Source organism: Phaseolus vulgaris, chromosome 2 (genome assembly GCF_000499845.2).
Source record: "Phaseolus vulgaris cultivar G19833 chromosome 2, P. vulgaris v2.0, whole genome shotgun sequence".
NCBI classification, from domain to species: Eukaryota; Viridiplantae; Streptophyta; class Magnoliopsida; order Fabales; family Fabaceae; genus Phaseolus; species Phaseolus vulgaris.
This window is the reverse complement of record NC_023758.2, coordinates 38,711,122-38,729,341: the sequence shown is the minus strand read 5'-3', so window position 1 is coordinate 38,729,341 and position 18,220 is coordinate 38,711,122. Positions and strand designations below refer to the sequence as shown.

Genomic DNA, 18,220 nt, shown 5'->3' with positions numbered 1-18,220 from the left:
TGTAGCAACTGCAGTTTATGTGTTGAATCATTGTCCTACAAAGAGGCTGGAATTTAAGGTTCCAGAAGAGGTATGGACAGGGAAGAAGCCTTCAATCAGGCACTTCAGAGTTTTTGGATCACTATGCTATAGGCATATTCCAGATCAAAAGAGAAGGAAGTTGGATGATAAAAGTGAACAAATGATCTTCGTTGGTTACAACTCCACTGGATCCTACAAGCTCTTCAATCCTAAGACACGGCAAGTAGTATTCAGCAGAGACGTGCATTTCATTGAGTCAAGCCTGTATCCGTCCGATCAAAACCCAATGTTGCACGCGTCTGATCGTGAGAGATCGCATGCGTCCGGAAGTGGAAGCACGTACCCGTCTGTTCATGACATTATGTCTCCGTCCGATGCACCAGAGTCAGAGTCAAGGAGTTTGTTATCGTCCGATAGAGACGAACCCAACACTGAGTCTCAAGGTGCAAATTCACTTGAGAGATGTATTCAAACAAGACCCACCAGATCCAGAACTCTACCAGCAAGACTCAGAGATTGCGAAATTACATTCGATGATGCTGTCACTAACGAAGGAGAATTACTCCAGCACATTGCACTTCTTGCAAATGCAGAACCTGTCAGTATTGATGAAGCTTTAAAAAGCAAAATATGGAAGGAGGCTATGCATGAAGAATTGAAGTCGATAAAGAAGAATGAAACTTGGGAGTTGGTGAAACTTCCAGCTAATAAGATGCCTATCGATGTAAAATGGGTATTCAAAACTAAGTTGAATCCAGATGGAACTATTGCCAAATACAAGGCAAGACTAGTGGCAAGAGGATTTGTGCAAACAGAAGGGATTGATTTCTCTGAAGTGTTTGCACCAGTCGCAAGATTGGAAACTGTTAGACTGGTTGTTGCTATTGCTACTTTGAAAAACTGGAATATGTGGCAGCTGGATGTTAAATCAGCATTCCTAAATGGACCTCTTGAAGAAGAAGTCTATGTTACTCAACCTCCAGGTTTTGTTATAGAAGGAAGTGAAGACAAGGTCTACAGACTGAGAAAAGCTTTGTATGGCTTAAGGTAAGCACCAAGAGCTTGGAATAAAAGGATTAATACTTTCCTTTCAAGTTCAGGCTTCAAGAAATGTAATGTAGAGCATGGTGTGTACATTAAAGCAATGGGTGGTGGAGGTATTCTATTCATTTGCCTTTATGTAGACGACCTGCTCATAACTGGCAGTAATACAGAAGATATTGAAGCTGTGAAGCAGTGCTTGAAGTCTGAATTTGAGATTTTTTTTTTTTGATCAGCAAAGAATTAATTTAATTAAACCTGGGACACTTAAGGGGTGTCCCAACCCATATACAAAAAGTACTTAAAGCAACAGAAAAACTAAGAATAGATAGAGCTATTAAAACTTCTACCGTCCTCTACCAATTACTGCCCAAGAAATTCACTGCAACATAACTGGGAGACACCATCCCCCTCTTCCATTCAACTCAACATCTTTAACACCCTATTTAAAAAGTCTCCACTAATTGGGCTCACGAAATACTAGCAGTTCCAATTCTTCGTGTACCATAAGCTACCACACAGGACCTATTTTCCATCCACAGCAAGTGCCTCCGTTATCTTTCCTTTTGGGATATTTATCCGTGTATGAATTTTGGCACACCTCTTACCCTTTCTCCATTCCGTTCCTTATCTACACTATACCGACCCTAGCCTTCATCTCGGGGCTCCTCGATTCCAACTTGCACCGAGCTCAGTCATTGCAGTGCCTTCATCTCAACTAGCCAAGCCCATCTTACCATATCACCTATAGTCCACCGCTCCAGACTTCATTCCTTGCTAACAGCTTATGCAGTACATTAAAATACAGATAGGACAAGTCGTGCAGGTGTTGTTGACTTCACACCAAACGAATACCCACGTGGTTGCCTCGTGTGCTTATCCCTCTACCAATTGCTACCACGTACGTCCCTGCTCTGCATACCTGTGGTTCATGTATAGGGCGCAGCTTCATATGAACCTTTCTTTCCAAGGAGATTTAAACACCACAACAACTATTATGCCACCATGATTCTATACCACACATCTCATCTGTTACAATGCCACATCCTTATGGGGTATGTTCTGCAGAAGATAGAGTCTCCCAAGTTTTGTTTGCCATTTAGGGATATCCACGTTGAAGGACATGGGTATAATCCCACCATCATGATTACCAAAGATATTTACAATATCTTACTTCAACTCTCAGTGCTGACAAGCGGTGGACATGATTCCAGGACATCCTGTGATTTTCTTTACGCCGCTGTTCCAGAATAGGACCATGTTGGCACTGCAAAAAAGGCCAACCTCTCAATACGCTGGTGGGCAATCAACAGCTGCCGCTTCCAGCCATGAGGATAAACAGGTGGGCATTCAAAAACTGACTCTACCAGACATGAGGATTAGCCATCCTATCCACCACCGACTAGCTCCACTTGCAGAATCTTCCAGCTTTAACACAACCATCTAGTAGTGACATACCTCGTTTACACTACGTAGTCTGAATTTGAGATGACTGATTTAGGAAGGTTGTCATACTTCCTTGGCATTGAGTTCAAACAAGTTGATGGTGGACTGTTTATGCACCAAAAGAAATACATTCATGATGTATTAAAGAAATTCAATATGCTGGAATGCAATACTGCAGAGACGCCTGCAGAAGCAAATCTGAAACTTGATAATGGTGAACAGGAATCAACAGTGGATGGTACTTTGTTTAGACAGATGATTGGCTGTTTGAGGTTTATTTGTCATACAAGGCCAGAGATTTCATACAGCGTTGGCTTGGTAAGTCGATTTATGAGTAATCCGAAGAAGTCGCATTTCATGGCAGCTAAACGTATTCTGAGATATTTGTGCGGCACACTTGATTTTGGAGTGCTTTACTCAAATCATTCAGAGAAAGTTGGGTTACAACTTGTAGCCTATTCTGACTCTGATTGGTGTGGGGATCTATTGGAGAGAAAGAGCACTATGGGTTATGTGTTTTTACTCTCTGGCTCTCCAATCTCATGGTGTTCCAAGAAGCAGGCTGTTATAGCCTTATCAACCTGTGAAGCAGAGTATATTGCTGCATGTCATGCTGCGTGCCAAGCTTTGTGGTTAGAATCGTTACTGGAAGAACTTAAGGTTGGCTTTGATGGCTATGTTGACTTGTTGATAGATAACAAATTTGCTATCAATTTAGCTAAGAATCCGGTTGCACATGGAAGGAGCAAGCACATAGAAACGAAGTATCACTTTCTGAGAGATCAAGTTGGAAAAGGGAAGATCAGACTGAAGCATTGCAAAACAGATTTACAAATTGCAGATATAATGACTAAGTCATTAAGAGCTGATAGATTCAGAGAGCTTAGAAGACTACTGAATGTTGTTTGTCTTTAAATGTTTTTTTTAGATTTTGAATTAGGGGAGAGTGTTGAAATTTGACTAATTCAAAAGTCTAAAGTGAGAATAAACTAATGGTTAGTATGTTGTGGATACCACTATAAATAGAGATTTTGTGTGTAAATATATATATATATATATATATATATATATATATATATTCAAATAATAGAAAGTTTCATTTTTCTCCCAGTTTTGTATTCTTCTGCTTCAGTTTGTTTAGCATTCTTTTTCATTTCTTTTCTCCAACAAGTTGTATATGATATTATTAATAGGAAACAAATACACCTTTTGGGCCTTGGAAGAGGATAACTCGGGCTTAACTTAAGTAACTGTAGCAATAGGCAAATTCTCCCTGCACCTCAATGCCTCCTTCCTCACCTCCATTACTTAAAATGAAATTATATTTTTATCCTTTATTAAACCCTAAAATATTAAAACCGCATTTTTCTATTCACATCCCTCAATTTGTTATTTTTTTTAGCGCACCTTCATTTCTCTCCACATTGGTACCTCCATGGTTCAAGAGATGTTACATTTTCGAGTGATAGGCGAGGCTTGCAAAGTTGAAAAAAATGTAGTGAAAATAATTTATTCTCTTCTGAAGTGCAGTCATCATTTTTGCATTTTTTTTAATATCAGTTTATACAATCTGATTACACTTACCAGAATGTACAAACTGATATTGAAAAAAAAAATACACGAAGGAGACAATTCAATATATATCATAAAAACAAAAAAAATCAATGATAAAAGTACATGAAACTCACCACAACTAGGAATCATCACCTCTGACCACCACTTACAATCACAAACACCAACAATCACCCACAAATAACAAATCAGTGAAGGAGAGAGCTCAAAATGATGAAGAAGTGACCGAAACACGGTCAAAACCTCAAATATATTATCAAAGGTATACTTACCATCATTTATAAATTATATAAAGGAAATTATATAAAGGAGACACTGAATTGCAGGGAGAATTTGTCGTAGCAATATCGTAAGTAGTTTGGGCCGTAACCTACCCACTTACTCCACTTCAGTTTTTGGAACCATGTTTCATGGTTACTATGCGGAGGAGACTCTTTCTTCCTACACCTCTATACTTTCTTCTGTCACTCTGATACTAAATATGAAAATACCGTTTTATCATTTTTTTCCACTCTCATACATAATCCGGAAGATGTTTTTGAATCCAGGAGTGTTCTTTAGATTTATAAAATTCAGAACTTTTTTTGGATTTGAAATAAGCTATGGATTATGTAATCCAGATTACATAATCCGGAAGTCAATCTCATATTTAAAAAAGATTTTCAGATTATGTAATCCAGAAGCTAATCACACATATGAAAAAAATGCTTATGGATTACATAATCTGAAAACTAATCTTATGTATAGAAAAGACTTCTGGATTATGTAATCCGGAAGTCTCCAGATTATATAATTCGAAAGTTAATTCTGGATATAGAAAAAGACTTTCAGATTATGTAATCTAAAATATTAAAAAAAAATAATTTTAAAATAAAAAAACTTATGAAGGTGACACAAGGAATGGAGGTGCAGGAAGAAGCAGCCTGCGGAGCATGTATCAAAAATCAAAGTCGTTGTTCAGTAGAATATTACGACATTACAATGCAATTTTGATGAATCTATTGAATACTTACAAAACAAGTGACGATACGAGTGAGCGAGAATCCACAAAACCTTATCCCAAAAGCTTGCTTATAATTTGTCAAATGGAAGTAAGGAGAAATAGAGACTGCTTCAACATCAACCTTCACTAAAAGAAATTATTAAACAAAAAATAATTTTAAAAATAAAAAATAATTAATTATTATATTAATTAACTTATATATTAATTTAAAAAATAATTTTTATTATTAATAAAATTTATAAATTATTTTTTAAATCATTATCTAATTAATTATATTTTAACTATCAACTATTCTATATTTTAAATTAGTATCTAATTATTTAGTTCTTTTACAACTATTTTCAATATAGAAAATTCAAATTTAGAGCTTTAATCATAAGTTGAATTCTTCTTATTACTTATTTTTTATTTTAATATTGTGCTACCGTTAGTAATAAAAAAAAACCTCATCCAGCTCATCAATGACTTTTATCTAAGCACCATAGTTTAACTTGATCCGATCAACAAGAGAGAATTCCATTTTTAAGGAGGAAATTATGTAATCTTTATATATATATATATATATATATATATTCTAAAACATTTATTTAATTATTGATATTTTTATCAACTTTACTTTTATCAGAAAAAAAATCTAGATAAAAATTACTAATTATTTATTTAGAAAGTAAATAAGTTTTTCAGACCACTTTATCGTATCTAAATAGAAAAGATGTTAATTGATTGAATAAGATGGATAAGTTGTAAATTTTATAAGCGGGCTTTTCTTATGCAAGCTAATATTTTAAATTAACTTGGACGCTATGTTTCTCCCAAACCTAACCTAAACCACTACTCATAAGAAATAAAAGTTCATATGTTCAACTTTTCCCAATCCAAAAGCGGATTGAATAATTCTATTTCCTTGAGATCAAATTCTAAACTCAGCATTAAAATATTTTGAAAACCTTAATATAATATTTATAATTTCCCAAAACTCGTTCAAATGTAGTGAGTGGCCGACGTAATGGCCTTCGTAAACCATAAGTGACATTTTGAGAGTGATAGACAGAGAAACTATAACCATGGAAATTATGCCTAACTTTTATTTCTTATGAGTAAAGATATGAACTTTTATAGTATTGGAATTGTATACCATTTCTGATGCAACAATTTTAACATAGAAAAAATATAATAAAGGATAAATGTGTAATTAAATAATAGAAAAAATAATTAAAATAACAATATTAAAAATTGTAAGGTTGATATAATTTTTTTTATCAATATATGACATGCTTCTTATGAATAAGACCAATGTTGCGTATTGTTCAAGGTTCAGAGAGACGATTTTGTTGGTTACGCGTTAGACTGTCATTAATAAAATATATATAATAAAAGAAAATTCAATTCCATTATTTTGATCCCTTAAATTCACTTTTCCAATCGTTCTCCTTTTCATAACTCACCTTTCTTATATCAGAAAGGGTCGTTTCTGCATCTGCATAGAAATGGCTTCTGAAATGAAGAGGGATATTTTGATCCATGTTTTCACGTGTTCTTTGCTGAGTTCTCTTATGGTAGGTAATGGGGTTGCAAGCGACATCTCCTGCTTAAAATCCATTAAGGATTCCTTGGAAGATCCGTTTAGTTACTTATCAAGCTGGAGCTTCGACAACCAAACCGAAGGTTTCTTATGCAGTTTTGTTGGTGTTTCATGCTGGCATCCCGGTGAGAATAAAGTATTAAGTATCTCACTAGAAAACATGGGGTTGAAGGGTGAGTTTCCACTGGGCATTAGGAATTGCTTGTCACTAACAGCCTTAAACCTTTCGAACAACCACCTCACAGGACCCATCCCCTCGGATATATGCACGTTAATCCCTTTTGCTACCTCCATAGATCTCTCACATAACAGATTTAATGGGAATATTCCACCTACTTTGGCTCACTGCACTTATCTGAATTCTCTTAGGCTTGATAACAACAATTTAAGTGGTCACATCCCTCAAGAACTGGGGCAGCTTCCCATGATCAAATCAATTTCTTTTGCCCATAATTATTTATCAGGGTCGGTGCCTCTGTTCTTCCCACGCTCAACTGCTATTGATTACGCCAATAATGGAGAGCTTTGTGGTGGGCCTTTCTCACCATGCTCATTGGACACCTCCAATGATTTCCCTCAATCGTTCAAGCAGGGTCTTGCTATAGGCTATGCTTTTTCAGTTACTTCTGTTATTGTCATTTACATCTCCTACTGTGCACCTTGGGAACAATCAAAGCATGAAAGGAGCAAGCACCGCAACAGGGCTGAAGAATTAGGCAGAATTTTTTGGTCCATTGCTGGGAGAAAGACACCTACTCAAGCTCATGCCGAACACGAATTGCAACCTCTGCAGTTGCAAGAGAAAGTCATCAGAGAGGTACTTTCTATCTCTGCTTCAAATTTCTTTTGTTTTCAACATTTTGGTATCCAGATAGATTTACAGAGAGAAGTATATATACGTAGGAAACGTTGAGACTCTAAAAGAAATATTTATTTTATATTTTATTTTAATAATATAATATATATTAGTATTTTAAGTTAAAAAAAATAAAATTACAATAATAATAATATATTAATGATTAAGTAATTGGTTTTATGGGTAGATGTTAAAATATCATCACTTTCCTAATTATATGTATGAAAAAAGATGAATTTTATGACGAAGTAATCAAACGTAAATGTATGAAATCATGCATTTTTATCAAGATTTTGATCATTACTCATGATTAATTATTAGGTTATTTTATCAACATGATTACTGATTAACGATTAAGAAGTTAAGGTTTTAGGACTTATACTTACCACAAGATCAATATTCTTATGCAATGTTTAATTATTATTTTTTTAACTAAATATAAAATTAATCATATAAGATCCACCGAAATCACTTCTAATTAATCGTAACAAAAATTTTAAATTAGCCAAGTAATTATGCATCCGAAAAATAAATGGTTGTAAGAGTTGGATTGGAAGAGTCAGGCTGCGGAGTCATTTTAACGTGTGCGCATTATTTAAGATTAGTCTGTGTTGAATTCACTTTCATTCATTTTTATAGTGCCCAACGACCAACAGCCATTGAAAAGCACCTTGCGGTGCCTTTGTATATATTGTTTTACTTCTAATAAACATGAATTCTTGATTTAAAACAATACTAATTCTTCTATTAATTACTGGTTTGATATGATTAGCCTACATTTTTAAATTATTGTTAATGCACCAAAACTATATATACCCTGAAATATATAAAATTAGATTTTAAATCAGGAAAATATTTCCCTCTTTAACTCTTATCTTGTCATTAATTACCATCTTGATATATCATTTTAGAATAAATTTACAAATAATATCAAGATGAGATAAACTAAATATTTAAAATTGTATTTTCAAAATTAAACTATCTTTAGTAATGATTTTCCTACTCTTGAACTTATCATAAGTGAGTTATCATAAGTGAGGTATAACTATCACCTTATATATAAATCAGTTTCACATAAATTAATTTATTAAACAGAATCTCAAGAAAATTTCTTTAGATAAATAATATAAAGAGGTAAAATATCTTTCCTGATTTCATCCCTACTCGTTTAATAATAAAATTAGTACATGTGTTAATAAATTTTTCAATCATAGAAGAACTAACTTTCGAATGGAAGTGATACTAAATTTTATCTATTGTTATTAGTTGCCTATCTTAAATTATTGTTAATGCACCAAATCTATATAAACGCTGAAATATATAAAATTAGATTTTAAACATCCTGTACAAACAACAAAGATTGTTCTCGAACTCTATCCTTCATCTCTCCCGATATACCTTAAAAGTTACATTGTTTTCAATCACCCTCCAAGTTGTGACATGGGCTGAAAAAAACGCCTTAATCCTTTTGAATCTTCCTCTTCCCGTCTTTCCTTAATAACCCGTAAGCAGACTTGACTGGAAATGTTGTTGCCTCTATCCTTCCAAAACCTATCTGTTTGCTGTCTCCAACTCCGACCTGTTGTTAGAAATGATCTTTAAGAAGTGACTTAGTTAATCTCCTCCCTCTTCTCCACTTAAGTTTCACTCCCAAAGATATTAACTACATGTGGTGAATGTCGGGTACAAAACCCAACCGGGACAAGTGTTAGTACTCTGTAGTTAGTACGTAATATACTATAATAAGAAAGAGATAGGTAGAAGTAAAAATATTAAATGGGTGTTTCTCATGATAAATTGACACCAAAGTAGAGTGTATGAAAGAGATAAAGGAAAACAAAAAAGGAAAAATGAAAGTGACTGATAGAAATTAGAAACATATAAAATAAAATTCTGAAGAAATCAAAATATTTTTGTTTACTTTTAATGAAAATTGATTCACAAAAACTAACATGACTCCTAATCAATTAGATACTCAAAGGAGATAATAATTAATAAGATAATAAACAATATTGTCTTAAAGTACTAAATATGATCTCAGATAAACAGAAATTGAAGTCTGAACTGAAAAAAGTAAGGATTAACTGGTTAAATGAGCATGTACTAAATTGAAATTGTATTAATGTATTATAATCGAGGTTTAGCAATAATTAATATAATTGTGGTTGCATCAACAGATATGTGTAACAGAGAGAATGAAGTCCACAATGAGGTTGAACGAAGTAAGAGATGCAACTGACTGCTTTTCTATAGACAAGGCCATTGGGATGGGGAAAATTGGAATAATGTATGAGGGAAGGCTACCCAATGGTTGGATCCTTGCCATTAAGAAACTATTCGATTCCAAACAATACAGGAGACAGTTTCTTTTGGAAATAAGAATTCTGGGTAAGTACAGACATAGAAATATAGTTCCCCTACTTGGGTTCTGTGTAGAAGGAAATGAAAGGATTTTGGTATACCAATTCATGTCAAATGGAAGGCTTTCAAAATGGTTGCGTCCTTTAGAAGGTGAACTTACATTGAAATGGCCTCAGAGGATCAAAGTAGCACTTGGGGTAGCAAGAGCCTTATCCTGGCTCCACCATATATGCAACTTGCATGTTGTGCACCTCAATATAAGTTCGGAGTGTGTGTTGCTAGATAAGAATTTTGAACCAAAACTGTCCAACTTTGGAGGGGCCAAGTTTGTGAACCCCAACATTCAGGACGATGCAAGCACAATGTTTTATGTGAGTGATGGGAAGAAGGATGTCTATGACTTTGGTAGTTTGCTCCTTGAGCTAATCACAGGGAAACCATTGAAGGAGTTGTCGTCTTCTTTCAATACTACTACAACTAACCTATCTGGTAACCCTTCAAACTTTATCAACGCAATCGATGAATCTCTGATAGGGGAAGGTTTCGAAAACGAAGTCTACACTCTCATCAAAGTTGCATGCAAGTGTGTTCAGCCTTTTGCAGATGAAAGGCCAACGATGCTTGAAGTTTATGACACTTTGATGGATATGTGGGGGCAACGACAAAGATATAGTGATGGTTCTCACGCACTCAACCTTGCTGTTTCTTCTGCTAGTATAAACGAAATTGCGGACCTATAAAACACATAAATGGAAAGGCTTACCTAACATTTGAATTTAGGGTTTAATGTTTATTGATGTGTGTTAAGGTATGTTCCTTTAATGTTCAACTCAATACATTATTAAACGTTTCTCTTCGAAACTTTTTTTAAAGTTCTTTCTTTTTGTTTAATGATATATTTTTAAGAGAATTAAAATAAATAAATAAACATTAATAATCACATCTACATTCATATGCATGGAATGGTTAGAGCTAATTCTACATGTAAAGTTTGTAACCACTAGACATAGCTCTTCAAGTTTCTTGAATATCCCATATAAAACACCCATTATTTTTTAAGTCTTTACACAATTATGATTATAAATAAGCCCAAACACTCATGCAAAATTAATACTCATTATAAAAAAATTATTAAATAAAAAAAACTAATTTTAAAAATAAAAAATAATTAATTACTATATTGACAAAATTAAATATTTTAGAGCCTAAAAAAATTATTAGTATCTAAAGTAATTTATATTATTAATAAATAATTTTTAAATTGTCACGGTGATGCCTAACATGAAAATTTTTATATAAAAAAATTTAAATTGGTATCTAATTAGTTATAATTTTTTAGGTACCAACTTTATAATTTAAAGTAGTTGTTGTTAAACATTGTTAGTTATATGTTTGCTTTCATAATCTTGACAATAGAAACTTTCCAACCACACAATCATAGATTAAGGAAGAGTGAAGATCTAGAACTTGTTTATGAACTTACTTATAAATATGAGTCTAATTGAACTTTTTGTTTATCTTTTCTCACTAAAGAGAATAACTCTAGGATGAAGAAAATTATAAAACATATTAAAGAAGACCTTCAAATCATTTTATAATTTTTTATTAATAATATAAATTACTTTAAATACCAATAAATTTTTAATTTTTAAAATAATATCTAATTTAATCAATATAATGATTAATTATTTTTTATCTATAAATTTGATTGATATTTAATGATTTTATCATATTTTTTTTTTACTAAAAATACATGTGAACATTTCCAAAGTAAAATTATCCGCAAAAAATTATTTTTAATACTCGTAAAATTATCTATTTCTATATCAGTTATAGAATTATATGTTTTTTCTTATAAATAAAAAATCACGACAGAACTTATGAATATTTCCAGTAAATTTTCTTATAGATATATTTGTAGATAAACATGTAGATTTTTTTTGAAATATTTTGAGCATACATTCAAACTTTTTGTGAAACTTCGTTCTATAAATATATGTAAATTTCCATGTAAGGATTTTGTGCAAAAACATAGTGAATAACTATGAAATTATCTACATATATGTTAAGTATTATTGTTTCCTCGAATTTATTTTCCTACTAACTAGTGAATAAAAATTTACAGTAAAACTATTACAAATTATAAATTGTTTCCTCGAATTTTTTTATACATATCACTTTATAGATAATAACATTCTAATAAAGTGAAAACATTATTGTTTCCTACTAACTTTTTGCAAATGATTTTATGAAGAAATATAAAGTAAAATATTATTTTAATTTATTATATTTAGAAGACAGACTAATTGATTAAACACCAACACTTAAATTTGATACAAATAAAAATATTTTTTTTTTATATTTAAAAGACACTACAATATTTAAAAAAAAGTAAATATTCTTTCTCCTTTAAGTCAAACTTCTATATACTAGCTCATTAGAATTTTTTAAATTAATTCATTCAAGAGCGCTATGGGATTCTTGTTTCCCACTACGAGACTGCCCCTTTATTCCTCTTCTCCACAGCTCAACCTTTGTTCTTTGTGTCACTCTCTCAAACCCTTTTTCAAAGTCCTAATTACTCACTCCATCGCATATTTTTCTAATTTAAATCTATTTATTCCTTTCAATTTTTATCTTTTGCAGTAATTTTATTTTAATCAGCAAAGATTAAATAAATTAAAAACGGAGAATATCCCAACCTCTCTACAACTACAAGTGTCAAAAAACCTTCTCACCTAACTGCACATTAAAACGTAGCAACATATATATAGACCTCAGCTTTTTGGCACATCAGCTATGCAGCAAAATTCTGCATAATAACCAACATTAGCAAATTTAACAGCTTTTTGGCACATCATTTAGTGCTAAAATGGCATAGCTATGCAGTAAAATTCTGCATAAATTCCAACAGAAGTGAGTAATTATGTGACATTAAGAATAGGAAATAAGAATATTTGGATCTTCTTGTTTTGTAAAAACTGGTATAATGGAACTTCTAACCGGATGAAAACACAAAACTTATTTATATTCATACGCTGCCAATAATCATGTGATACAGAGATTTACAAAATGTATTACTAATTACAAATGTACAATACTATTCTCCAAACAAACACCAAATACAACCTAGGAAGAGACAGCTTCGCAATACAGGTGCTACTTCACACCACATTCTTGAAAGAATGACTTCATTTAATGATAATGAAAGTTAAATTTATTTATAGGGAGTTTTATATTTAGTTAAATATTGTTGGTTACGTAAAATATTAGTAAGGTAGAAGCCCTACGATATTGCCTGCAGGGTAATAGCTGCAGATGACGTACATCCAGTTATTGTCACACTTGGTTCTAGCACACCCAACACTCTCTGTGGTGTTCCAAACACACTGAACGTAATGCATGCACTCATCCTTAACACACTTGTTGTTCTTGTAATCATAGAACTCCTTCTCTTCCAGCCACAGTTTCACCGAGTTCACGCCAGTCAAATCCCCAGAACTCTGCGCCAAGTTCTCCCCATAAGGCCCCATAGAATGCTCAAATTCGCAGTTTTTTTTCTTGGAGTCCACATAGTTCTGAGCATATTCTACAAGGGTTTCATTCCATGTTAGTGGTTTAGCACCAACCTCTTTACGAGCTTCGTTGTGCACGTCAAGGTAATCTTTCGGGGTGTTCTGTGCGAAGCAAATGCTGCACAATGAGATAATGCTCAAGATGAACACGAGATTTGAGATCTTCATTGTTGCTTAATTATTTTGATATTGAGCGACTTCAATCGAACACTATATACTATATATTGTTATAAGGTTATAAGGAACACGATGCATGGTATATAAACCATGACGTGTGGACGTAAACATAACAACATTTATCGTCAATGCAGTGGATAGCCTCTACTTTCGCTTATTCCCTGTCTCTACATTTGGTGTATAAAAATGATTGGTAAATAACACAATATGAACATAATTGATTAAAAAGAGAACGCACATGTAATTCTACATGACCGTGACCCAGAGACATTATAATAGCAGAAACAATATTTAAAAAATATGCAAGAATAATTGAACATAAAAAGTTCTTTGAAAAATATGCAGACAAATTAAAATTTGTGTAATTTAAAATTTAAGATAATGTTAGCTTAAATAAAAATAAATTTAAATATGTTAAATAATATGCAAAAGACATGCCTAAAGAGAAATGAACGTTTTTCTTTTTTATCATAAAAAAACAAAATAAATAAAAATGAAATATTTAAGAGATATTCTAATATTTATTAATATTTGAATTTCGAAATCTTATTAGGTAACTTGACAGTAGCTGTAAACAAAAGAAATAGATGATTTTGGGTGCACATGTCTTGGAATCACCAAAATCAATATATGAATTGCTTTTACAGTATTTTTACATTTATTAATTAATAAAAAACAACTTAAAAACTAATTATATTTTTTTTTATCTATTTTAATTTAAAATAATAATATATTATATTAAAATGAATTACTATGTGAATATTTCTTTTAAGCAATTCAAAAGTGTAATTTTGCTTCCTTTTATTTAAACTAGGGATATAAATTCCAATAAAAGATTGGAAGACATAGAATAAGTTTTGCGTCTTGAGATAGAAATTTAACTGCTATATTAGTTTTGTATATCTCGAGAAAAGGGAGAAAAAAAAATGATATATTTTATTAATTAATAATTGTTATTCACTCACATTGTTGAGTGTTATATAAAAATAACTAATACTAATAGAGCAGTTATAACCAATAAAATAGTTACAACTGGAAATCTAAAATATTATATGAGATCATTTTTATCATCTAATAGCGTCCCATAAGCTGAAACATGTATATCTTTCATGTTCAGCTTGGATATGTGGAATCCAAGGAAAAAACAGTTTTGAAAGTTTCTAATATCTAAAATAAAGACTAAACTTTCAAAGTGGATAGGGATATACATAACACTGGAAAAATATGTCTTATTAAATTTGTTCGGACTCTGCAAAGCCTTTGTTTTATTGTCACTCTATAAAGCTCCAACCTCGGAGGTTGACAAATATACAGAGAAATTCTTTATGGTGTTGGGGGAGTGAGACTAAGAAAAGAGCATGTATTAACTAATTTATAACTAAAGAGAAATCTTATTTTCAAAGTATGGAAATGAGGTTGTTAGGAATAATGGAACAACACCAATGAAACAACAATTATGGTGGTGATGGAGACTGGGGGAAAAATTAGAATTTATAACTAAAGAGAAATCTTATTTTCAAAGTATGGAAATGAGGTTGTTATAGGAATAATGCTTGGAGGGTGATAGAGAATAAGATTGCTACTAGGGTAAATTTGGAAAGGCGAGAGGTGGTGGTAGAGAATTTGGTGTGTGGTTTGTGTGGGAAGGTGGAAGAGTCGTCCTGTCATCTGTTTTCTATCCGCGAGTTTACCTGGCGGGTGTGGTGTCTTTGTTTTGAGTGGCTTGGAGTGTAGTTTGTTATTCACAAGGACCCTTTGGTAAACTTCCAACAATTCAGGTTGTGTTCGGCTTCTGATGTGGTTAATGACGTTTGGGGGGCGATTTGGGTTGGTGTTGTGAGTGGAATTTGGAGACATAAGAACTCGGTGACCTTCGACAGGGGCGTGGTAGATGCGCTCGAGGTATTTGCACTGGTACAGGTAAATGTTTGGTCTTGAATTTTTGCAAACTCCTGTTGTAATTCCTTTATGTACCCCATCTGGGTTTTGAACCTAGTGGATTGTATGAGGCTGGTTGTTTAATACTTTCTTGAGTAACTTTGGTTGTTCCTTATTTAAGTAGGAAGGTGTTCCTTGGTTGGAGGTTGGTAAGGCGCTAGCTATTTATGTATAAGGATTGGACCACCCTTGAAGTGATTCCCATTTATTTATTTTTTATTGCTGATAAAAAAAAGAATAATGGAACAATACCAATGAAACAACAATAATGGTGGTGGATATACTATTAAGGTGATTGAAGAATATAACTGGTTTGAAAAAAAACACAATTTGGAAATACATATAGGTTTCAGGAGGATAAATGGTTGGGAGAAATTATTCTTAGGCATAGATTTCCTATGTTTTATTATATCAACTTGCAAAAACAAATTGTACTATAAATAGTGGCGAGGATGAATTTGGGTTGGGAATGACAATAAAGAACAAATTCTTATGGGAAACAACACAAGAGTCAGAATTGTTGGAGGAAATTAATAGATCATTCTAATGGATAACTATGATAGATGGACATGGTTAGGAGAACAAGATGATGAATTCTTAGTAAAATCTGCTTATACATACCTACAAAATTGTAATAGCAATGCTAACGCGACATATTTTAAAAAAATTTGGTCCATTAAAACACCACCAAATGGCCACATATTGGTGTGGAGAATTATATTGGGGAAAGTGACTACAATAAAAAGCTTAGTAAGAAGAGGGGTTAACATAAATAGCATAATTTGTCTTTTATGTTTGGAAAATGATGAAACAATAAACCATCTTTTTTTCACTTGTAAGATAGTGTTTGTTGGAGATCCCGCCCACTTCTTAACAGTGTTTATTGTTTGGAACCTGTGTTACAATTAGATTGGAGTCCAGACTATTCAACATATCATCGATGAACCACTTCTTGCATTTTCACTCTTTCATTTCACTAAAAAAAACATAATTGTGTGTGGAAAAGATTGTGGATCACAATAGTATGAAGTATATGGGATAATAGGAATAATATAGTGTTTAGAGATGACATGGTAGATGCTGAGGAGATATTGTATATGGCCCAACAAAAAGCATTGACATGGATGAAATATAACTTTCATCGCTTTAAGGATACATTTTGAGATTGATTTGTATGTTTGATACAATGCTTGAAATGTATTAGGAAGTCTTTTTGTTTGAAGTATGAATCTATTTAAAAAAGTATTTAGATTGTCTTAATTTGATTGTTGGATAAATGATGATGATATCTCACTTTTACTATAAGGTGTTGAAAATGTATGTGGATAGCAGTGGTTGAAGAAATCTGGAAGCTAAGAAACCTAATCATTTTCAAGAATGGCAAGGTGGATAGCTCAGAAATCTTTTCTCTGGCCCAACTCAAGACGTGGTCATGACTATCTAGTAAGGAAAACTTAGCTGATTTCTCTTATGCCCAATGGTGCATGGAGCCTAAGAAATGCTTGAAATCAATAAAAAAGAAAACATAAGATTGGGAAGGGGATGGATTAATTGAACCTTTAACAGGTACGTTAGTAAGCTACATAGAGAAATTTGAGGCCTAGGATGTGGTAGTAATATCAGGGTAGTTGCAAGTTATTTTTTCTAGACTAATGTTTATACGTATTTCGATCTGGTGGGGCTAGTGCTACTAATGGTTCACCTTGTCAAGGTGGAGGAGTTGTTTATCTTTTGCAGGTTAAAGAAGGCTAAAGGAATAGCTGTTGTCAAAGGTGATTAAAGTTATTTTAATATGCAATGGAGTGTTTGTTATTTTATTGCTTTTTTTTTTCTTATATCTTTAGTGTCTCGAAGTAGGTGGGTATAAGTTCCTTCGAGGCATGTTGTCACGAATTTGGTGTTTACCTATGTAGTTTTGATTAAGGTTTGTGGATGACAACGTTTATTCATGTTATAAGATTTCTTGAACGTTCCTTCACTTAGGTTTTGGTGCTTTTGTGAAATAAACTTTTTTCTGTGATTGATCTATTTTCTTTGTATAGGGTTAGAGATTGATCTTGATCTTTTCTGTATATATATTTCATTTATTCATTGATGAGAAAAAAAAAAGATGTTGAAAAAGTAGATGGATGTAGGTGTGGGCATGGAACTCAGCAGAGATTGATGAAATTATGCTGAAGAAGCCAATGATGCATAATATCTACATTCAGCTAGTGTATTTTCTGGAGAATACAAAGAGTACCTAACATGTACAATTTTTTTTATCAAAGTGTAAATATATTTTTTACATTATTCACAACACATTCTTGAAACATTAGAAACCTATTTATTAAATGCAGATTTTCCAGTTAGAAAATTTCAGCAAAAAATATATACACTTTTTTATGTAAAATATTTTTCGAAAAAGATATATGTAGATTTTAAAAAGAAATTCCACTAAAAATACATGTGAAAATTTCAAATGGAAAATTATCCGCATACAATTATTTTTAATACTTGTAAAATTATCTAATTCTAAATCAATTATAGAATTATATGTTTTTTCTTATAAATAAAAAATCACGACAAAAAATATTAGAACTTATGAATGGTTTTCTGTAATTTTTCTTATAGATATAGATTTGTAGATAAACATGTAGATTTTTTTG

General features: G+C 32.3%; 2 protein-coding genes across 2 annotated transcripts; one reads left to right on the top strand and one right to left on the bottom strand.

Moving 5' to 3' along the window:
* The first annotated feature begins 6,521 nt into the window (after nt 1-6,521).
* LOC137811934 (probably inactive leucine-rich repeat receptor-like protein kinase At5g48380) lies at nt 6,522-10,681 on the top strand. The gene is made up of 2 exons (XM_068613796.1): nt 6,522-7,482; nt 9,699-10,681. Exons 1-2 carry the CDS (start codon nt 6,571-6,573, stop codon nt 10,620-10,622), a joined length of 1,836 nt encoding a protein of 611 aa, XP_068469897.1. The 5' UTR covers nt 6,522-6,570; the 3' UTR covers nt 10,623-10,681.
* A 2,247-nt stretch (nt 10,682-12,928) lies between these two features.
* LOC137809753 (basic form of pathogenesis-related protein 1-like) lies at nt 12,929-13,660 on the bottom strand. The gene has a single exon (XM_068610837.1). The coding sequence runs from the start codon at nt 13,623-13,625 to the stop codon at nt 13,152-13,154; it is 474 nt and encodes a 157-aa protein (XP_068466938.1). The 5' UTR covers nt 13,626-13,660; the 3' UTR covers nt 12,929-13,151.
* Between the last annotated feature and the right edge of the window lie 4,560 nt (nt 13,661-18,220).